The sequence below is a fragment of the Myotis myotis genome, unplaced genomic scaffold (assembly GCF_014108235.1).
Source record: "Myotis myotis isolate mMyoMyo1 unplaced genomic scaffold, mMyoMyo1.p scaffold_m19_p_6, whole genome shotgun sequence".
Lineage (NCBI taxonomy): Eukaryota > Metazoa > Chordata > Mammalia > Chiroptera > Vespertilionidae > Myotis > Myotis myotis.
In genome coordinates, this window is record NW_023416368.1 from 84,846,248 (window position 1) to 84,869,146 (window position 22,899).

A 22,899-nucleotide genomic window follows, 5' to 3' on the forward strand; every position below is an offset into this window, starting at 1 on the left:
GGCTTCCATTTATTTTTTTATTTATATTTAATCCTCACCTGAGGATATTTTTTCATTGATTTTTAGAGAGAGTGGAAGAGAGAGAGAGACACCAATGTGAGGGAAACACATCGATTGGTTGCCTCCTGCACAAGCCTGACCAGGGCCCAGGCTGGGAGGAGCCTGCAACTGAGGTACGTGCCCTTGACCAGAATCAAACCCAGGACCCTTCCATCCACAGGCCGGAGCTCTATCCACTGAGCCAAACCGGGTAGGACTCCATTTATACACTGTAGATTTAAAACCAGAACCTTCCATGGAACCTAGATAAGGGGCTAGAACAGGGAGCTCTGATTTCAGCAAAATGTAGATATAAATGCTGGTGGTCTCAGGCATCTCCCACTGACTCCTTCAGCCCTTGTACCCTCTCATTAAGCTTGGGTGTCATATGGGTTGTTCTGGTGGCTCACAAAGATTTTCTTTTCTGAGCCCAATAGCATAACAGACCATTGGTAGCCAACTCCCTTGTATCATTTAGCAAATATTATCTCTCTGTGCCAGGCCCTGTGACACAGCATTGAGCAAGCATAGGCCCAGGTCCCCACCCTCAAAAGAAGGTCCCATGCCAGGGACAGACGTGCACCTGGACAGTTAGGATACAGTGTGGTCAGTGCTAGGGTGGGGACTGTAAGGCCCATGGGAGTCCAGAGGGCGGCCTTCTGGCCTGACCTTGGGGGTGCAGGGAGGCATCTTTGAGGAGGGGCCTGCTACAGCCCAACCTTGGGCTAGCAGGCTGCAGCAAGAGGGTCTTTCTGTCGGGGGATTCTCTGTTGTGCTAAGTAGTTACCAGGTAGAACATTTATCAATGCACTCAACACAGTTAATTGAGCAGCTGTTCTGTGCTGGGCACATGGTAGGTGAGTAGAATGAATAAGGGCATGATCATAAACTTCAGGCCCCAGCTGAGTAATCCCTGCTGGGAGTGGGCTGGGGGGCACAGGCCATGGGCCACCCCCAAGTGTTTCTCAGAGCCTGGGGAACAGCCCCTCCTCCCATCCCCAGCAGCCAGTTGTATGTAGGCTGAAAACACTGGTCCTCCCTGTTCGGTTTGCTGCTGTTTTTCTCACCTTGATATCTCTGCTTCTCACACTTCATCCACAGTTCCTTCTCACAATTTCTCCTGTTTTTCCTTTGACCACTCCACTCTTTCCTCTGGATTCCTGCGCCTTCCCACCTCCCCCAGCTGTTACTATACTGAGCAGCTGGTGACCTGGTGGGTATTGCCTGCTGTGTGCCTTTTCCCTGGTGTGTGAACAGCTGGGGGCGGGGCCCAGGGTGCCAGGCTCCGCCCAGCCTAGGTATAAACCAGGGCCCCAGTCCTAGGTGGGATATCTCAGGGTCCCACTGAACAACCATGGAGCACTGTTTCAGGGCCTTTGGACTAGGACAGTGAATAAGCCAGACTTGGGACTTGCCCCTTCAGAGCCCACAGGCTGGGGACACATTGTCATTGAGCAAATTGTCACAGAGAAAATGAGAATTGGAAAGGAAGGTAGGTGAGGGGTTGTGGAAAGGGGAACAAGGGATGCGTCCTGGAGAGACCTTTCCAAGGAAGTCCTGACAGCTAGGTGACAGGCGGGGTGCACCAGAGAGCGTTAGAGACAGGGAAGGAAGGCCGAGAAGCATGGAGACCAGCACAAGGTGAAGGTGAGAGGCCAGCCCCATCACCTGGAGGGCCCTGCAGGCTGGGGGGAAGTCTCTTCCTGGGGGCAGGCAAGGGAGAGGTGCAGCCATGTGGGCTGCCAGGACAGGCAGGGAGCCAGGAAGCCTGTAGGAAGTAGCACATCGGGACCTCTCTAGCACCCAGGCCCTGCCATGAGTGGCTTAGCTCAGTCCTGTCTTCTTTCGACACGTTTGGTCAAACTTCTTTGCTTGGATGTTCTGGGCTGCTTTCCCATGGCCTCTCCACGCTAAAACCCAAAGCAAACGCCCTGTAATAAACTCATTGAACATTAGGAAAATTATTGGGTTAAATTCCACCTCCATTCTTAATATTTTTAACTTTTACTGATCAGGGAACAGAAACTTACTCCCTTTTTGCGTGTGTACACACACACACACACACACACACTCTCTCTCTCTCTCTCAATTTATCCAACAGCCAACTTGAACTTTAATGTAAAACTCCAGAGGCAGTGAGTAAAAGAATGAAACAGGATGGTTTGCCTTTTCATACTGTTCTGGAAGTTCCAGCTAAAGCAATACGATAAGATATGACATTAGGACAAACAAGTGAGCTAAGTAGGTGCGAGATACATGACCTTCATCTGCACTCATCATTTCCTGGCATGCACTAGCCCGGAAACAGGGTAGAATAAGAAGAAAAGCTATCTGGGACTGTAGATAAATAAGGGACCTTGTAGAAACATGCCCTATGGACCTTGACTGTCCTCTGGTCTGGGGCAGGAGCCATCCAAGATGAGTGATGTTTATTGATAAGCAGCTGTCCCACGGTCTGATCGCCCAGGTCGGACAACACCGTGGTCAGAGCTACTTAGGACTTACTGCTAGGGGTAGGGGTAGGAATTGAGAGCGGAAGAAAGCCTCAAGTTTTTGGCCCCTAAGCACTCAGAAGCCATCATGGCGGACTTTGAGCCACCTGGGACTCCAGCTCCTCATGCCATTCTTGGAGGCTCCAGTACCCAGTCACTTTGGAAATAGCTGGTGCTCTTAAGAGTGGCAGAGATCAGGGCCTAGAAGCCTCAGTGTCGTTCCATTTTCTACTTCCACGAACCTGAGGTCCTTCCCTTGGGCAGCCCTTTGTGTGCAAGGCAGTTTCTCTCTGACTCTGCCCTTAACTGGTCACTGGCCCCCTCGTGTGGTAAAGAACCCCACCTGGGCCATGAGGGCCTCCTGCTCCCTGTCCCTCCCAGCTTCTCCCCTGCATGAGCCTCTCTGTGCTTTGGTTTCAGCGCCCAGCAGAGGAGCACACAGCTGAACAAGAAGAGAGCCATTCCCAACCAGGTAACCACCCCTCTAGGGCCCGCAGCTCCACCCTCAGGGGAGAGGGCGGGAGGGCACTAAGGGACCACTGAGCCTTGCAATGGCACCTGGCGTGTGCATGCCCCACAGATGCTCACCCTGCAGCCTCTTAAGTCCACTTAGGTTGTGATGCTTCAGGAAACTGGTCTGAGAGCCAAAGCTCTGGCAGGGTCAAGGGGGCAGATTTTATACACCTGTGAGTCCCTGTCTGAACATCCAAGGCCATGGTTAGAACTGTACCCTCAGGGCAGCACAATCACCCATGGTGTCTGTGGCCACAATGGGTTCTCGGCCCCAAGGACTAGGAGCCTGTGGGAGGCTGCATTGTGAAAAGAGTTCCATGGTTGACCCCACCTGTGGAAAAACCATAAGTCACACACAGGGTTTTCTACCTTGTTGATGTACCCCCAGCCAGAAGCTGTGAAATAAGAACAGCTTTATATATTTACCACTATTAGTTTTTTGGGTTTTTGAGAAAATCATCATCTTTCTGCCCATGTCCCCTGCTTCTCCACATCATACAGGGTGGGGACTCTGCTATTTATCTTGCACGATTATCAAGCCCTCTGGAAAAGAAGGGTGTAACCACTGCATGATTTTTTTTTGTGCTTGTTGATACGTATGTTGTTGCTTTTTTGTTTCAGGAGATGATAATGAATTAAATATTAACACCATGAATATAATTAATAGCATGTAATTTTTTTCTTTTGCTGTTTTTTTCCTCTGCTCTTCTCTCTTCCCATTTGTGTGCCTTTCCTGCTTTTTCTCTGTCCCCTCATGTCCCTTACGTCTCTTTTTCTCTGCCTGCTCTTCTTTGATTTACCTAACTTTGCATTTTCAAAGGGGGAGATCTTGGTAAGTACCCACTTAGTGTGGTAGCAAACATTAGAGAATGTCGTGGTGGTGGAGACCCCCCCACTCCTTAACATTCCCTTCCCCTCAAAATAAAAAACAACTAACAATCAAGCTAACCTGACCCTCCCTGCCACAGCCTATGTCTGATGTCATGTTGCCCTGGGCATAAGCAGACTTAACACAGACTAACCTGACCACTGCCCTGGAGGAAGGCCCCCCTCCAGCCCATTCCTAACATGTGGACCTGGCTTCCTGTAGGTCAGGGATGGCAAATACTTGACTAATACCCCTCCCTCCCTTCCCTCTATCACATCCTTCTCGGAAGATTTTGCTCAAGCTCTGCTGGAACTTGCCACTGCCACCACTTTGTCCGCAGTGCAGACATCACCGTGGGGAAATGTCCCCTTCCTGTGCTCATGGCAGACATTACTAATTGATCTAGCACTCTTTCCCTGTGCCTCTCCCCTGTCATGTGCCCATGGCAGACACTGCTAATCATTCCTGGTACTCTTTCCTAAGCATGCCACCACTCCCCATCCTATGGCAGATGTGACTAACTGTCTGGGGAATTTATTTCCCATATGATAGCTTTGTATGTGACACAGTTCATGACAGGCATGACTAATTGACCAGGGAACTCACTACTGAATGCTGCCGCTATCCTGCCTCCGTGGCAGATACACGATGGAGTAGGCTCTTCTGTGCCACTTGCCCCATCCCTTATCCTTTGCCTGTGGCGGGCATCACCTGTTGATCCTAGCATTCTTTCCCATTGCACCTAGAATTCTTACCACAGCACTTCAGGCAGCTCCTACTCGTTGATGGGTGTGGCCCCCACATGAGTGGTATTTGCCATCCCTGTTGTTACACTTCCTCTCCTTGTGTGGCCCAGCCCAGTGGGTAGCAGCTGCTGCTTAAGTCTGACAGTTGAACTCTTTTCAAGGTGCCTGCCTCTGGGCAACTGGCTCAGCCCCAGCTCTCCACCTTGGAGAGCAAGGCCTGGGCCCCCAGCCCTAACAACAGCCTCCTTCTCTGGGACGGTCTCCCACCACCAGCCACTGAGGCACTGGGTCCCACAGCTGCCCCCTAGCATGGATCTTCGACCCCAAGATCTTTCCAGTAGCTGAGCTGATCCTGTGCCAGGGCCTCACTGTGCCCAGGGCCTAGAATTCTCTCAGAGGATCCAGAAAGAGCCAGAGCTTGGGGGCAGAGGGAGCAAGAGGAATGGATTGTCTTTGGCTCCTGATTCCCACGTCACCTCCAACCCCCTTGGAACTTGAATGATTTCTTGCCTCTAAACAGTCCAGGGGCCTGAGAGGTTTAGTCATTCTTTTCCTGCTGGATTCCAGACCCCTGGCTACAAAGCCCAGCCCTGCCGTGTGCATGGCTGGTCCCCGGGTCTCCCAGCTGTGGTTGCTATCCCTACCTGGGCAACTGGGGCTGGAACCCTCACCTGGGAGGAGGCTGGCCCACCCTGCTGGTGGTCACCAGCTATGTCGCTTCTTGCCTGCTGCCCATGCTGTCCCTGTGGTCCTTTCTTCCACCCTGGCATGCCTTGCTGTGTACCCTGGAGCCCCGCCTGCCTCTTCTGTCTCTCCTGCCCATCCTGCTCCCATCCCCCATTGTTTTAAGCCCAGTCCCCTTGGGCACAAATCTGGCTTTTGGATGAGGGGGCCCAGGTACTCCTTTTCATTTAGGCTCAGCGCCTGTGTCTGCCACCCACAGCTTGCATCTTTCCATGGTGGGGTTCTGTTTCTAACCCCAGTTGGACTCACATGAAGGCAGCTCTCTGGATGGCTCGAGGGAGAAAGGACCTAGGGGGCTTCTTCAGGTCCGATTAGCAGCCTCCTGCCCTGTGACTCAGATGCGCCATTCCTGGCATGGTCCCCATCTCATACCACATGCCCTGGAGGCAAGCGAGGCCACCAAAGGGTGGTTGGCCACAGGTGCCCTGCAGAGGCCTCATGGGAGGATTTATCTGGGGAACACTGACAGCCTGTCTTTCTGTCCCCCTCTTCCTCCCTTCCCTGGCTGTCAATCAGTGACTGAATTGAAGGTTAGAAACACCCACTCTGTGGGCCTGGACTAACCCGGGGCAGGCCCTACTTACCCCTGGGGAGCAGAGGAGCAGGCATGAGCAGAGCCCTAAGCTTGGGAGCTGGATGTGGTGGCCAGACACAGGGGCTGCTTCCCGGGTCCTAAGCAGGAAGGCCTTGGCCTGAGTCTGGAGACCACCCTTGCCCTCAGCGTGACCTACTTTCCTGCTTTAACTGGGACTCGAGACTTTTAGTGCTAAACTGGGGTGAGTTGGTCATCGTGCTGCGAGGGAGGATACCATGGCCGCTGCCTCCTTGCCAACCAGGCAGCCTGCGGCTGGACAGGTGTTAGAGGTCACTGCCTGCTTCCTGATGGCCAAAAGATTCCAAAATGCTGTCTAGTCATCCAAGGGAGGGAGAAGTCTATGCCCTTGGCCTTAACAAGGGCTTCCTGCTGGCATACCATGCCATCTCCAGCCTGGGCAGGGGCTTCTACATGGTGCAGGGGTCTCTGAGCGCTCTGTGGCCATCTCCATCTTTATGTTCTGAGGCTCAGAGCCTAAGTCTAGCCCCAAGAGGAGTAGGGGTTGGGGGTTGGTCTCCCTGTTAAGATTTGGTAAGCCTGGGGTCAGGTCAGGGTAGGCAGAATGCAGCCCGTCCTGATACCCACCCACTAGGAAGGTATGTGGGCCCCAGAAGCACCCCCAAATCCTCATGTAGGGTGCTCCTGCCCCACCCCAGTCTGGGGTCCCACCACTAGCTCTTCTCAGCTATTTGTGGCCGCTTGCAGCCTACTCTCTGCAGGTAGGCATGGGCTGTTGCTGCCTTGGTCCCAGGCAGCCCTGCCTGTGCCTCCACATGCTTCCCGCTGCCCTGGGGTCCCCAGTCCCGATTGGTGGGGGGCTCTGGCCCACACATGTCTCCATGGCCCAGGGATCATGAGAGCATTGCCCCCAGGCTGCCTGTGTATAGCTGTCAGGTGAGTCCCCTGCACCAGCCTGGGTTCTGCCTCTCACTCAGATGACAGCCACTGCCTGATGACCCCATCCAGGAGGTCTCCCAGCCCGATGTGTCAGACAGAAAAGTGGGACGACGGGGCATATTCCCTGCAGGCCCCAGGGCTCCGGATGAAGGCATCCCTTCATCCTCACGCCCGGAAAGGGAGCCCCAGCATGGGGGCTGCTAAAGCAGGTACCTGTGCCCGCTGAGCACCTGTCCTGGTTTGCTGTCAGAGCCAACAGAGGAGGCAGCAGAGTCAAGGCTGAGTTGATGAGCCTCTGCCGCTTGGCTCCTGAAAAGATAAAATAACTGTTTCATTGTGGGGGTGACTCCTCCAGTCCTCCATTGACCTTCCAGAGGGGATGAGGGGCAGGGCCCAAGGGCATCCCTCATGCCCATGTCTCGTGAAGATAATTGCGATCATCCACTGTCACGTGCTGTGTGGCTGCACACACAAGCCTGGGTCCCTCCTCGGGGCCCCTTTCAGCAGGCATACCTTTGCCACCTGTGCTAACTCATCCTAACCCCAGGCATGTGAGGGATCAGTGACTGTCCACCCAAGTGCCCCATATGGGTTTCCAGCAGAAAGTGCTTGGGTCAAGATGAAGTTGGTTGGCTGTTTTTTTTTATATATATAAATTTTTATTGATTGATTAATTTTAAAGAGGAAGGGAGAGACATCAGTTTGTTGTTCCACTTATTTATGCATTGATTGATTGATTTTTTAAAATGTTTTTATTGATTTCAGAGAGAGGAAGGGAGGGGGGGAGAGAGAGCTAGAAACATCTATGATGAGAGAATCATGGATCAGCTTCCTCCTGAATGCCCCCTACTGGGGATCATGCCTTGACTGGAAGTCAAACCATGACCTCCTGGTTCATGGGTCGACACTCAACCACTGAGCCACACTGGCTGGGCTATTTGATTTTTTAAAATATATTTTTAAAAAATTGATTTGAAAGAGAGGGAGAGAGAAATACTGATTTATTGTTCCACTTATTTATGCATTAATTGGCTTGTATGTGCCATGGCCAGGGATCGAACCCACAACCTTGGCATATCGAGATGCTGCTCTAGCCAACTGAGCTACCCAGACAGGGCCTCATTGGTATATTCTTTTTTTTTTTTTTTTTTTTAATATATTTTTACTGATTTCAGACAGGAAGGGAGAGGGAGAGAGAGATAGAAACATCAATGACGAGAGAGAATCATTGACTGGCTACCTCCAGCACGTCCCCTACTGGGGATCAAGCCCACAAACTGGGCATGTGCCCGTGACTGGAATCGAACCTGGGACCCTTGAGTCCACTGGCCGATGCTCTATCCACTGATCTAAGCCGGCTAGGGCAGTAGATTCTTATATGTGTCCTGACTGGGGATCGAACCCACAACCTTGATGTATTGGGCTGACACTCGAACCAACTGAGCTACCCAACCAGGGCAGGTTGGCTGTCTTTGAGTTGTAGGTGTCTCTGTCTTGTTCCCTGGCTTCCTGTCCTGCTGGGGGCAAGGGCTCTGGCTGCTGTGCTGGGGGTGGGCTGGGCTGGGCGGTGGGTCCTCCACTGAGCTGTGCCCTTCTCTCCAGGTGATCCGCAAGGGCTGGCTGACCATCAACAACATCAGCCTCATGAAGGGCGGCTCCAAGGAGTATTGGTTTGTGCTGACGGCCGAATCTCTGTCCTGGTACAAGGATGAGGAGGTGAGTGGCTGGCAGAACTGGAGCCAAAGGGCAAGAATAGTGACCCCTCACTTGTCACTCCCTCACTCACTTATTCATTCATTTGTTTACTCATTCACTGACTCGTTCATTCAAGAAATGTTTCCTGATTACCACTGTGCCTCAGAGGTCACCATTAGGATGGTAACAGCCAAGGCTGGAGGGTGTCCCAGGCAACACACATCATATCCCAGCCTCCATGGGCCCTGTGGGGTCCAGCCGGATGGAGGAAAGGAAGATGGGGGAGGGAGCCACTGGTGGGCTGGAAACAGACCTCAGCCTCCAAAGGCATAGCAAGGGGAAGTTCTGGCTCTCAGAGGGAACACAGCCTGGGGTCAGGGACTCAGGCTTACAGCCAGGCTGCTGGAGTATTGGGATTCCATGGGATACAACCTATATGGGCTCAACCAAGCCCTTAGCCTCTCTGGGCCTTCGTTTCCTCACCTGTGAAGTAGAATGAATGGCCCCTACCCACTGTGAGGTGCTGAGCCATGGCGTCGTCTTTAGAACATTACACACTTTCTTGTCCTGATCAGAAGGACAGAGGGAGGCCTCATGGAATAGCACCAGGAGCTGCGGGGAGCACCTCAGGGAGCAGTATTGCATGCTGTTTGAGCTGCTGTCTCCATGAACAGGGAGCAGGGGGCGGGGAGGGAGGGAGGCGCTGCTCTTCAGGTCCGTCCTCTGTCTATGCTCTAGCCCAGTGGTCGGCAGACTGCGGCTCGCGAGCCACATGCGGCTCTTTGGCCCCTTGAGTGTGGCTCTTCCACAAAATACCGGCTCTTCCACAAAATACCAATTTCTGCGCATGGGCCACGAAGTTTCAATCGCACTGTACGTGTGCGCCCGCACATGGTATTTTTTTTGTTTTGTTTTGTTTTTTTAAAATATATTTTATTGATTTTTTACAGAGAGGAAAGGAGAGGGATAGATAGCTAGAAACATCGATGAGAGAGAAACATCGATCAGCCGCCTCCTGCACATCTCCCATTGGGGATGTGCCCGCAACCCAGGCACATGCCCTTGACCGGAATCGAACCTGGACCCTTCAGTCCGCAGGCCGACGCTCTACCCACTGAGCCAAACCGGTTAGGGCCGCACGTGGTATTTTGTAGAAGAGCCACACTGAAGGGGCCAAAGAGCCGCATGTGGCTCGTGAGCTGCAGTTTGCCGACCACGGCTCTAGCCCATTTTCCCATCCGGAGTGGCCCATTTCTTTGCTTATTATCTTAATGGAACAACATAACTGTGGCTTAGCGGCCTGGGAGTGAAGCCACTCCTGCGGGTCCTGTTGCCACTGTGATGGGCCAAGGGGTTACCAGCAGGAGTGCTGTGTTTCTGTCCTTTTCCTGGGTTGCCTTCGGAGAGCCCCGTAGGCTCTCTCTGTTGGCCAGGGCAGTGTTGTGTGTCTGTGACAGGCCCCAAATGAAGGCACTTCCCCAAACAGAAGTCTGTTTCTCACGTGCCCCTGGTGAATTTGGTGGCCCTGTGATGCAGGCTGACCAGGGCGTCGGCTTCTCTTTTCCCGTTGCCGCCTTAACACAGGGCTCCCCTCACTGTCCACGATGGCTGCCCCACGCCCATCACCACATGGCCTCCAGCAGCCCCAACAAGGGCCTCACGAAGAACATGCACACATCACCCTGCTCGGGTGTTCCTGCCCAGAGTCTAGTCACATGGCCCCTGTGTGTCCTGCTTATCTGGGATGGCATAGCCCCCGGCCCAGCCCAGGTGCCCTCAGAGGAGAGGTTAGCCCTGGGGCCTCCCCTGGGGAATTGGGAGGACCCCCTTTGGAAGTGCCCAATAGGAGGCCTCATTGGCAGATGACAGCCAGGCCTGGGCCAAACTGCGTATTTCCACCCGGGTCAGAGACGAGGCAGGTAGCGCGCTGCTGGGGCCCCTGGGGGCTCTTATTTATGACGCCCACTAGGCCACCCGTGGAGGGTAACCTCCCCTCAGGGACTCCTCACACTTGGTCAGTGAGGAAGCTGAGCCTCCAGCCAGTGACTTCCCCGTGGCACAGAGCAGAGAGGGGGCCCGTGGGTGGGTAGAGGGCACAAGCGCCCTGACCCGAGAGACACCTCAGCCCCACAGCCCAGGCCGGATGTGGATTCCTAAAAGGGACCGTGTTTGGGGGTGAAATCATCCCACCCACATGAGTCCAGATACTCACCCTGGAATGTTCTGGAAACCTCAGGAGCTCTGAGTCCACTGAAGGGAGGGACCCTGTCTGGGTGGCTGTTTTTTAAACAAGTTGTTCAGGACCCCACAGCTTCATAGGGTTTGGATGCGGGGGGAGGGTGAGACCAGGCATTCCTCAAGGAACCCTGGTGGCCACATCAGCACTAAAATGGCTGGGTGAGGGGTGGGGTGTCGCCTTCGCATTTTTTCCCTCTCCGCCCCCATCGTCTGAAACCCAGCCTGCTCTGTGGTTCGTCAGCTGTCAGGCAAGCTCAGGGCTGGTCCCGCCTTTGGGCTCGGGGTCCCAGGGCCTGGTGTCGCCCGTGGGCAGTTACAGAGGGGCTTCTGGGCCCAACCCCTAGGCTGGTTCACTGCTCGCCACCATTGCAAGTCCAGTTTTCAGAGATTCTCTTCTTGAACTAGAAGAAAGGCCAGGCCCTTCGTTTACCTCTCACCTGGGGGTTGAAAGCAGGAGCCCCAGACTCTCCCTTGGGGCCCCAGACCAGAGGCAGGGGAAGTGTTGGGAGGAGGGTCGAATGCCCGCCGGTGGTAATGAGAACCAGCAGGCCTGTGAAAGGGGCCTTGTGTGTGCCCCAGACACAAAGCGGGCTCAGATCGGGAGGGGCAGGAGTGAAATCCTGTGCCTCCGCCCAAGCTAGGATTCCAGCCGGGACCCTCAGAGTCACACATGGTGGCCACCCCCAGGGCCAGGCTCCTTAGAGAAGCCTCAGAGAGGGGCAAGACATTTGTATTTCTTTATTTAAAAAAATAAACAAGAGATGGTTACTGCAAGAGGTGGGTATAGGAGGGGTGATTCAGCCAGGGCCCCCCAACCTTAGGACCGGCATCAGGGCTCCCTCTGCCTTTTCCTGGAGCCTTTCCTCCCACCCAAACCCTTTTTCTGGACTCCAGAACCTTCCATCTGAGTCTCCACCCCGGTGGGAAACAGGGTGGTGGGCAATAATACTCACCTCCAGGTCTGCCTCTCTGTGGGGGTGGCAGCAAGTTTGGGGGGCCCCTGTCCCGACGTGCTGCTGGCCCAAGCCCAGCCTAACCAATGTGCAGACTACTGTACACATTCAGAGCCCCCTGAACAGGTAGTCTGAACACTGGGTTGGCGGGGCTGGCTGTCCGTCCCGTGGGCCCCCCAGGCAGCGACAGGGCCACCACGCTTCGGCACCTCTGAGCAGGCGAGGAAGCCACTGCTGCGCCCGTGACAGTCCGCTCTAGCTTTTCTGACGTGGCAGGGCTGGGCTGGCGTGCGTCTGGAGAAAGTTGTGGGTTTTCAGGAAATCCTAAGGAGGGGGTGGGTGGGAAGGAGGGTTTGGGTCCGGGGCCTCTGCGTGCGGGAGACGCTTTCCTTGGGGGTCGGGATAGGGGCGGGCGCACACGCACACACAGACACACACACAGCGGCTGTGTGTGTGTGTGTGTGTGTGTGTGTGTGTGTGTACGTGCGCCGGCAGCATCAGGAAGGCAGCCGCTGTGCTCTGGGTGGAATCACACTATAAACAGTTCCAGATGTGGCGTCTCGCTCGGGGTCCAAAAGGACTGTGACTCAGTTACTTGGCCTGGCCAGCTGACTAGAAGCTTCCTGCCTCAGGACACAGCAGGGTGGGGGCAGTGAAGGCCTTTCCACAAACTTCCAGTCAGGGAACTCCTGCCCTGTTCTCTTCTAAAGCCCCCAAACTGCCTGGGACAACGGGTGCACCCTGTCTTCACCACACTCTGTCCCTTGGGCTCCAAGTCTGGAGCCTGAAGTGTGTGTGTGTGTGTGTGTGTGTGTGTGTGTGTGTCCCATTTCCTGGGCACTGGGCCCCTCTCCCTGCCTCCCGGCAGCTTGGCCTGGAGAAGCGCTGTGTCTGCTTCCTCCCTGCCCAGAGCCTAGTAGGCTGACCCTGGAGCATGAGAGACACAGACAAAAGAAAACCCTGGTGTCTTGTAAGCACTGGCTCTGGGTTGGCACATGATCAGTACTTTCTCATAAAGTATCAACCCTCACCTCACACAAGGAGGGCAAGGCTCCTGTCTGCCTTTGATAGACAGCGGGGAAGTGGCTTGCCCGGGGGCACATGGGCAGGGAGGGGCAGAGGTCTGAGCTCCCAGTGCCCAAGGACAGCCCATGCTTGGCACCAAGCTGGCCACTAGCTCCTGCCTCCCTGTCTGTGGTCTTGAAACTCTGAGGGAGCCCCTGACCCCTTCCCCTCCGTCACGGGTTGCTCTTGAATTTGGAAGCAGCAGCCATGTTGGGCTTTGTTCTGGGGCCTTCTGGCAGACAGGGACAATAAGACAGGTGGAAAGAAGTGAACTGCTGGGTGAGGAGACAGGTCTCCAAAGTCGCCAGGAGGTGAAAGGCAGGGAGAATGGGGACGAGAGCGTGGTCTGGGGCACACGTCCCTCTGTGGCCCATGCTGCCTGCTGTGTGGCCCTGGGCAGCCAGCTTCCCTCCCTGAGCCTAAAGCTTCCCTGGCAGGGATGGTGGAAGGTTTCATGAGCTGATGAAGGAGGAGCGCTTCACATTGGCTCTCGAGATTTGCCATGGGTCATGTGGGCATGGGAGCTGGGGAACCCTGACACCATGCTCTGGTTTCCTGGTGTGAAAACCCAGTTAAAGTGTGCAAGCGCATGCGCACACATGGCTTGGCTACTGTGAAAACTAACAATGATGCGCTGGCCCTGTAGGTGCTTTGCCAACAATGGTGGGGAGCACTGGGCTCCAGGGCTGCTTCCCCAGGGGCACTTCCTCAGTGGGCATCCGTCAGTTCAGTGGGCCTTGCTTTCCAGCTCCTGGATCATCTGAAATCCCAGCCCTGCCCCTGATCCCCTGCCTGCCCTTCTCAGTGCCTCTGTCTCCCTCCCCTCTGTAAATGGGAGCATAGTGGTAACTCACTTCCGGGCTCATTATGAGGCCGTAGCTGAGTTAGTTCATTCCCTCAGCCTGGAGGGGAGAAGTGGATCTGGGTGGAGTCAGAGCTGGCCAGCTTTGAGCATCCACTGTGTGTCAGCAGGGACCAAATAGACAGGAGTCCCTGCCCTCCTGGAGCTGAGGAGTCTGTCCGGTGACAGACGGCAGCCCAAATCAATAGCAAGATATACAGTTGTGTTGTGAGGGGAAGCATCAAGGAGAAAGAAGTTGGGGTCTGCGGGAGGTTGGGGTGGGCTTAGGGCGGGTGTTGCCAGGGTCTCCTCTACACAAAGACCGGAAGGGGGCAAGGAGGGAGCCACGGACGTGGAGTGCTCCTGGCAGAGGTCCCAGATGTACAAAGGGTCCTGGGTGGGCGCCTGCCCAGGATGTTCAGGGGGTGTCAGGAGGCCAGCATGGCTGGGGCAGGGTGAACAGCAGTAGTGGGTGAGTTAATCTGAGTAACGTAGCTAAAATGAGAAGCATCAGGTGTTGGCAGTGGTCCGTGCAGTGGAGCCCAGCCCCGGTCATCCTCAGGTCTTCAGTTAAACAGCATAGGCTGACCCCTGCCCTTCCACCCTCAGGAGAAAGAGAAGAAATACATGCTGCCTTTGGACAACCTCAAAATCCGTGACGTAGAGAAGGGCTTCATGTCCAACAAGCATGTCTTTGCCATCTTCAACACGGAGCAGAGGTGAGTGCCCATGGGGCCCCAGGATGGAGACTCCTTCAGTCAGTCATTCAGCAGCATCCACTGAGCACTTGATGAGTATAGTCCCTACCCTGGCATATCACATTCTAGAAAGAGAGTCCATTGAAAAAGATGCCATGGGTGGTCAGGGAGGACCCTCTGGGCAGAGACAGATGAAATGATGCCAGGAGCCTTGGAGGGTTCTAAACAGGAATAGGACCTGACTCAGGTGCTCACAGCGCCCTCTCGTGGCCATGGGAGACAGACATGGGGGGGTGGCGGGAGCCCAAGGCACCTGGAACAAGAGACTGTGCTGATCCAGGTGGGAGATGGTGGGGCTGGACCTGGGTGGCGCTTAGGGACATAGAGGGGGAGTTGGCCAAACTTCTGGTGGATATGGAGAGAAAGGCATTGCTGGTGACCCTGAGCTCCTGCAGGGAGGGAGCTGCCAGCAACCATGATGAGGAAGGTGGAGGCAGGGTAAGCTGGGAGACAGGAGCCATGAAGAGGGAGAGAGGCCTGTGGGGTTTTGGGAGGTAGCTGGGTAGATATAAGAGTGTGGCATTTAGCCGAAACCGGTTTGGCTCAGTGGATAGAGCGTCGGCCTGCGGACTGAAGGGTCCCAGGTTCGATTCCGGTCAAGGGCATGTACCTGGGTTGCGGGCATATCCCCAGTAGGGAGTGTGCAGGAGGCAGCTGATCGATGTTTCTCTCTCATCGATGTTTCTAACTCTCTATCTCTCTCCCTTCCTCTCTGTAAAAAATCAATAAAATATATATTAAAAAAAAAAAAAAAAAAAAGAGTGTGGCATTTAGGAACAAGCCCCAGGAAGGGATGTGAATTGGGGAATTGTGATTGCAGGATAGTGTTTAAAGTCAGACCGAATGGGATCCCTGAGTGAGTTCAGATGGGGAAGGGACCAGGAGGCCCTCAGTAAATCTTCCCATAGTGTGTTGGGAGACTTTAGCACAAGTAAAGGCACTTTTCTCAACTCAGGAAGGGAGGCCACCCCCCCCACCCCACCCCAAGACACACATACCCTCATCCAGGAACCAGGGACCACCTGAGCCAGCTGGCAGGTGATTGACATCCCAGCTGGCCCCAGGGCCACCACCACATTGCTTCTCTGCACCACCAATTCCAGCTGAGCCCCTGTTTTGTGTCAGAAAAACTCTATCCTTTTTTCTGGACTGCCCTCAAGACGTACTTTGGCCATCAGCTGGCTCCAAAAACCTTTATAGCTCTGTGAGGCTCACCTACCTCCCCTGCCCAAGAATCCCTAGCGGGGCATGTGGCAGAACCTGAGCTCTGCAGGGAGACAGACCTGTTGGGGAGCTTTTCCTGACTGAGTGACACTGGGCAACTGTCCCACCACCCTGGCCCCGTGTCCCCCTGTGAAAATATTACCTGATAGATTGTTTAGGAGTTTAGAAAACCCAGAATAATAGTAACAGAAACAAGATAGATGTTTCCTTTTTTTATATAAATCAAATTAAGACTTTACCATCCAGGGCAAGTGGGGCAGCTCCACAGGTATGTGGGCCCAGGTCCTCCTTATCCCTCAGCCTTGCTGCTCATTGTCCAAGGTGGCTGCCCAAGCTGCAGCCAGCCCAATGATGATGCGGGCATCAGAGAAGAGTCGGAGGAGCACTAAAGGCGTGCCTCTCCCTTCACCACTCCTTCCGTAAGTCTTTCCAGGCCCTCACTCACCACCAGTTGGCCAGAGCTCCATCAGGGGACAGTGCCCCACCTCAAACCCAAGTCTCTCGCAGAGACTTTGAGCAGCTTGGCCGTCTCAGCCATGCCCACCTGTGGGACAGGATAGGGTACAGAAACTGCTACCATCCTGGGGTCTCTGGTCGTGAGTGTCTGGGTCACATATGAATCCCAGTCACTCAGACCCTAGAGCTCATTACACCCAATCTGGGCCCACGGTCAAGGTCAAGCATGTGCCTCTCTTCCCATAACAGGAATGTCTATAAGGACCTGCGGCAGATCGAGCTGGCCTGTGAGTCCCAGGAGGAAGTGGACAGCTGGAAGGCCTCGTTCCTCCGAGCTGGTGTCTACCCTGAGAAGGACCAGGTGAGGCGCTCCATGCCCTGCCTGGCCAGCACCCTTCTGGCTGAGCTGACCCCGCCTGGGAGAGGAAGGGGCTACAGCCGTGGGCAAACTACGGCCCGTGGGCCGGATCCAGCCCGTTTGAAATGAATAAAACTAAAAAAAAAAAGACCATACCTTTTTATGTAATGATGTTTACTTTGAATTTATATTAGTTCACACAAACACTCCATCCATGCTTTTGTTCCGGCCCTCCGGTCCAGTTTAAGAACCCATTGTGGCCCTCGAGTCAAAAAGTTTGCCCACCCCTGGGCTAGGATCTCAATAGGATGAGTCATCTCCAGGCTGTATTTACCACAACTTTCTGAAGGCACGTAGCCCACACCCTTGAGCTCACAAAACAGAGAAGTGGAGAGGATTTTGTCCTCAGGGCCCAGAAGGTTCTCCAGCTGAAGCCAAGGACAGGGATGAGTAGGGACTAGGACCCCATCTGCTACGTTTTCTCTTCTCCTTGAAGTAGAGAGAACATGGCTATCCACATCCCCTAATTAACATGTTCTTTTTTTTTTTCTTTTTAATTGTTATTCTTAACATTTGTTTCAGTCTCTAAGTAAGAAGATCTAACCCGCTTTGGGCCATGGTCACCTCAGGTCAGGGCAGCTCAGTCCAGGGGCAGGCAGGGCCACATGCCAACATGGATATCAGGAGCCAGCCCTGGAGGGTTGGTTGGTTGTGGGTGGGACAGGGCAAGCAATTTTCAGAGAAGGGGGGCTCCCTATGCTCTCCTTAGACCTCAGTCACCCTTCACCACCTCTCTCCCACCTTGCAGGCAGAAAACGAGGAAGGTGGAGTACAGGAGAACACCTTCTCCATGGACCCGCAGCTAGAGCGCCAGGTGGAGACCATTCGCAACCTGGTAGACTCCTACGTGGCCATCATCAACAAGTCCATCCGCGACCTCATGCCAAAGACCATCATGCACCTCATGATCAACAACGTAAGTATCTGGCCCTGCAGGGCCTCAGTCACAGCGACGGGTCAGTGGTGGCCACAGCCAGATTTGGCCTAAACACTATAAAATAAAAAATTTAGTTACTACCTTTTAAATATCAAAATCAGGATTTCCAGCTTCTTCTGGAAAATTGGAAGGTACAGGCCACACAGGGTTCATTACATTTGTCAGGTAACTTAAGCTAGCACGACATGTGTGCACTTTCTCTAAATTAATCTTTTTAGTCTTACAGTAACCATAGGAGAGGGACTGCTGTCATCCCCATTTTATAGACAGGAAAGTGGAGGCCCAGAGAAGTCAAGAAACCTGCCCCAACACTCAGAAAAGTGGAAGCTGGGATTCTAAAGTCAGACTGAGCCTATCCTCAACTTTAGCCTAGTGTTGGCAGCCTTGGCCTCCTGATGGCCTGCAGCCCAGGCCGCCTTTACTTTCAGCGTGTTACCTGCCTGACCTGAGCTCGCAAGCCTTTCATTTAGGCTTGTTTTTGATAAAATGCCGCTGTACTAATGTCTCCCACGTCAGGCCTTTGGCTTTGCAGCAGATACTCTGAAAGCTATATAACCAGGTTTGATTTGTGTTGTGACCATAAAAACTGAAACTATGACAGGCTCTAAAGCAAAAATCCCAAATCCCTTCCCTTTTGTTCCATTCTTCACAGTCTCCTTCTCAGTGATGATCAGTGTGAAGTTTTGTGGGTGCCCTGGTATATTCTTCACATATTGATGAGATTTATGATATAAACTAGAGGCCCGGTGCACAAAATTTGTGCATGGGGGCGGGGGGGCGCGCATCCCTCAGCCCGACCTGCAACCTCTCCAATCCGGGAGCCCTCAGGGGATGTCCTACTGATGGCTTAGGCCTACTGCCCGTGGTTCTCTGCTGTCTGTGGGGCCTGCTTGGCTGCTCCCGGGTTGCTGCGGGTGACAGCCAAGTGGGCCCTGATGTCCGCAGTCTACGGGGCTGCTTGGCTGCACCCAGGTCGCCGCCAGCGACAGCCAAGCAGGCCCTACCGTGCATGGTCTGTGGGGCCTGCTTAACTGCTCCCAGGTCGCTGCTGGCGACGGCCAAGTGGGCCCTGCTCTCAGCGGCCGCCCCCAGAACTGGAGGACTCCAGCGGGGCTGAGAGGACTGGACGCTGCCATCTTGTGGCTATGGGCACCGCCATCTTTGTGTGGGAGTGACAGTTAATTTGCATATTACTCTTTTATTAGATAGGATGGTTCTGCAGCCTCAAATTTAAAATGCATATATGGGCCCTAACCAGTTTGGCTCAGAGGATAGAGCATCAGCCTGTGGACTGAAGGGTCCCAGGTTCAATTCTAGTCAAGGGCATGTACCTTGGTTGTGAGCACATCCCCAGTAGGAGGTGTGCAGGAGGCAGCTGATCGATGTTTCTCTCTCATCGATGTTTCTAACTCTCTATCCCTCTCCCTTCCTCTCTGTAAAAAATCAATAAAATATATATTTTTAAAAAAAAATGCATATATGGGCCCTAGCCGGTTTGGCTCAGTGGATAGGGTGTTGGCATGTGGACCAAAGAGTCCCAGGTTCAGTTCCGGTCAAGGGCACATGCCCAACCAGCGTGGCTCAGTGGTTGAACATCTAACCTATGAGTCAGAAGGTCACATTCAATACCCCAGTTTAGGGCTCAATCTGTCTCTCTCCCCCTTCCTTCCTCTCTGAAATCAATAAAAATATCTTTTTAAAATCTTTATTGTTGAAAGTATTATATATGTTCTCTTTTCCCCCCCATTGTCCCCTTCTAGCCCGCCCCCGCCTTCACCATCCTATTGTCTGTGTCTGCCCTCCTGCCAGTCTCAATGTGCTTTCTTCTCTAGTTGTAGGACTTCCATTCAGCCATATTTCAGGCAGCTCTGAATGATGGTTCTGTATTTTAGTTGTAATTTGGATGTGGTTGTGGGAGGCTGCTAATAGTGGCCGGCATTTACCTACGCTGCCATCTTGGTTCTCTCCTTCTTGGTTCCCTTGAGCCTCTCACCTGTGTTTTAAACATCATACATGTTCTACGATAAAGACAAAGCGCCCTGGCCGGTTTGGCTCGGTGGAAAGAGCATCGGCCTGTGGACCCAAGGCTCCCAGGTTCAATTCTGGTCCAAGGGCACACGCCTGGGTTGCGGGCTTGGTCCAACGTGCAGGAGGCAATCAATGATTCCCTCTCATCATTGATGTTTCTATCTCTCTCTTCCTCTCCCTCTCTCAAATCAATAAAAATATTTAAAATAAAATGAAAGACAAAGAAAGCCCTTTCTATTGTGGTGAATGCTTTTCCAGCCAGTCTCAGTGGTCAACTGAGTGCATGGTCGGTTGGTGGGAAGCTCTGACCGCTCTGATCCTTGTCCCAGACGAAGGCCTTCATCCACCACGAGCTGCTGGCCTACCTGTACTCATCGGCAGACCAGACCAGCCTCATGGAGGAGTCAGCCGAGCAGGCCCAGCGGCGAGACGACATGCTGCGCATGTACCACGCACTGAAGGAAGCGCTCAACATAATAGGGGACATCAGCACCAGCACTGTGTCCACACCTGTGCCTCCACCCGTTGATGACACCTGGCTCCAGAGCACCAGCAACCACAGGTCTGTAAGGCCTGGTCACCCGCTTGCTGCAGAGGCTGCTGCCTGCAGGTTCCTAGCTCCTCTCCGAGCCCACGAGTGGGCAGGGTAAAGGGGCCCAATCCGGATGGCATAGCGCCCAGGGCTAGTCACAGTGGGAACTGCTAGCCCACCTCAGCCTGAAGAGACTGGGAGAAGGGTTAAAGGCCAGACTGTCTCTTGATGCCTTCCATTGCTTCAGCCTAAATGGAAGCCAGAGAGGGGAAGAGGCCCGCGTGACACTGGCCAGGGTGGTCAGCCTCCTCAGGCACAGAGCATGGCTAAGAATGGTGGGTGGAACAGGATCTGGAGGGGCAGAAAGGGCATAACCAGCAAATCTCCTCCCCTCTGACCACCCCTGAGCTGTGGATGTAAATGAGACTCTGGTGTGGGTGGGTAATTCAGAGCATCAGGCAGGGAAATCTAATCAGTAGAAGGTCAGGCAAGTGGTAGGAGAAGATAGGTCAAGGAAATCTCATAGAAAGTGCCAGCTCTGCCGAGACCTCAGGGAACCAGAGTTAGGTAGGGAGAGGACACAGCATCCAGGAGGGGGAGCAGCAGGTGCTCAGGCCCTGGGATAGCTTGTGGGGCACCTGGGACAGGGACTTGTGGCCTCTGGAAGCATCTGATCATGATTTATAGGGCAGAGCTAAGCTCTGGTAGGATTTGCAACTATGGAGGGTGGATTGGAGGAAGCACCGAGGTGGGGAGGCCCGAGCAGAGCCAGTGAGAGTAAAAGTCTGTGGAACTGAGGTCAGAGGGAAAAAGGAGCCCTTAGCCAAGGACAGGTAGGTCTGGGGTGGGAGGGTGGCCATTTCTAGCAGGTTTGGGGGTGAGCAGAGGATCCCAGTCGACTTGCACTGCCCCTTGTCTAGGACCAGGCGTTCACTCATATCTCCCTGAGTCGTAGCTTGTCCCAGCCCATTACAGAGGAGGCCATTGGGGTCAGCAGCCCCAGCCCACCTCTGGCTTCTGTGTCTAATGGGCATGGCTGGTGTTCCTGCCCACTATTTCCAGCTCATACCCTCTTTCTTCCGCAGCCCCATTCCGCAGCGGCGACCTGTGTCCAGCGTGCACCCCCCAGGAAGGCCCCCAGCAGTGAGGGGCCCCACTCCAGGGCCTCCCCTGATGCCTGTGCCGGTGGGGCCAGCAGCCTCCTTCTCAGCGCCTCCCATCCCATCCCGGCCCATACCCCAGAGCGTGTTTGCCAATAATGACCCCTTCATGGCCCCGCCTCAGATCCCGTCTCGGCCCGCTCGGATTCCACCCGGCATCCCCCCCGGAGTGCCCAGGTAAGGCTGGCCCCCTGGTTGCCTACCATCTAGTGCCACTGGCCTGAACCCTGCAGGGAGTAGAGGAGTCACTGGCATCTCCATTTGACTGGTGGGAAAACTGAGGCCCAGAGAGGCCAAGTCAACTGCCCAAAGTTCCGGAGTCAGATGACTCCACGGCTGCAGGCCTGTCTTCTGCCACACAGCTTGGGACCCTCACATGGGGCCTCTTCCCCTGGCCTTTGCTTCTTTACTGAGGACACACATCAGTCAGGGCATAACCCTGCCCTGCCTCTCCCCACCTTGCAGGCCAAGCTCTCTTCTCCCCACTTGTCCTGTGAGGAACACGAGGTCCAGGGCGGGTGGGGGACTACCCAGGGTCACACAGCAAGTGAGTGACTGCAGGCTACCAACGCCTAGGCTTGACAGACTCATTCCTGGCCGCCTTCAGAGCATCTAGCAAAGGGCAGCAACCTGGGAGGGGGTGGTGGTGGGGCCTGGGTCCTCATTACCCTGCTTCCAGCCTCACTGCCATCTCCCCCTCCCTGTCTTTATTCTCTTTGCAGCAGAAGACCCCCGGCTGCGCCCAGCCGGCCCACCATTATCCGCCCATCCGAGCCTTCCCTGCTCGACTAGGCTGCAGGGGCATTTTCTCGAGGGCTCCCTGTGCACCCTCAGTGCAGGAGCTTTGTTGATCTGGGCCCCTCCGCCGCCCCTGGCCCTCTCATCCCCATGCCAGGCCCAGGCTCCCTGAGTCTTTCCTAACCCTGGCCTGGCCGGGGGCGGGCCTGGCCCCTACCCCCAGCTGGACATAGCACTGAGGGGCCCTGGATCCTCAGTATGGGGGGAACTTGGGTGTTGCACTTTGGGGGATGAGGCCTGAGGTAGCAGAGGAGGAAACTGGACCCTGAGCACCATCTTGAACAAGGGATCCCGGCTGGTATAACAGGGACTCACCCAGGGGCTTCTCAGGCCTAGAAAGCCTGAGTAGACCAGGCCTTCTGGAATCTGGGCACCAAAGGCGCCTGTACGCTTAGTCCTTGCTGGGGTGCAAGGAATGTGTCCACATCTCAGCAGTGGGAGCTCCTGGTGGCAAGACAGGAGCCGCTCCAGTGCTGCCCGCCCTGCCCACGTTGTACATATTCCTTTCTTGGCCGTATTAACTGCACGGCCCAGCCTTGGCTGCCAGAGGTGCCTTTGCCAGGTCTGGAACCCTCAGCTCCGCTGGCCTCGCTCTCTCTTCCCCTCCCTCCACCCCTCCTCCTCCTCCTGGGTCCCCAGAGTGGCCTGGGTTGAGGGCTGAGTGGGTTGGGAGGCTTTGGGAGCCCCTTGGCTCCTACCCTGGCCTCCTACATGGGGCGGGCCCCCGGTGGCCACTCTCTGAGCAGACCTCGCTCACTGTTCGCTCGGGTTGACCACTGTAAGTGCCTGCACTCTGTATCCTATTAATAAACTAAAATAAAGGGAAGAAGCTTCTGGTGGCTGCTGTGTGGGCCTTTTGTGTTGGCGTTCAGGCTGAGGGTGTGGACTGCTTGCCTTCCCCC

At 54.5% G+C, this 22,899-nt stretch overlaps 1 protein-coding gene across 13 annotated transcripts in view; it reads left to right on the plus strand.

Moving 5' to 3' along the window:
* The window catches only part of DNM2 (dynamin 2), an 87,353-nt gene that overhangs the window by 63,687 nt on the left and 767 nt on the right, over nt 1-22,899 (plus strand). For 3 of the 13 annotated variants that reach the window (XM_036314633.1, XM_036314632.1, XM_036314634.1), the window contains exons 13-22: nt 1,223-1,252; nt 2,952-3,003; nt 3,865-3,876; nt 8,497-8,610; nt 14,296-14,405; nt 16,374-16,485; nt 17,291-17,458; nt 19,837-20,069; nt 21,125-21,376; nt 21,922-22,836. In XM_036314633.1, coding sequence (XP_036170526.1) covers nt 1,223-1,252; nt 2,952-3,003; nt 3,865-3,876; nt 8,497-8,610; nt 14,296-14,405; nt 16,374-16,485; nt 17,291-17,458; nt 19,837-20,069; nt 21,125-21,376; nt 21,922-21,991 — 1,153 coding nt within the window. In that variant the 3' untranslated portion in view covers nt 21,992-22,836. Of the gene's footprint in view, nt 1-1,222; nt 1,253-2,951; nt 3,004-3,864; nt 3,877-8,496; nt 8,611-14,295; nt 14,406-16,373; nt 16,486-17,290; nt 17,459-19,836; nt 20,070-21,124; nt 21,377-21,921; nt 22,837-22,899 lie in introns of those variants that run through there. The other 10 variants (XM_036314637.1, XM_036314638.1, XM_036314640.1 and 7 more) reach the window with 7 other exon arrangements.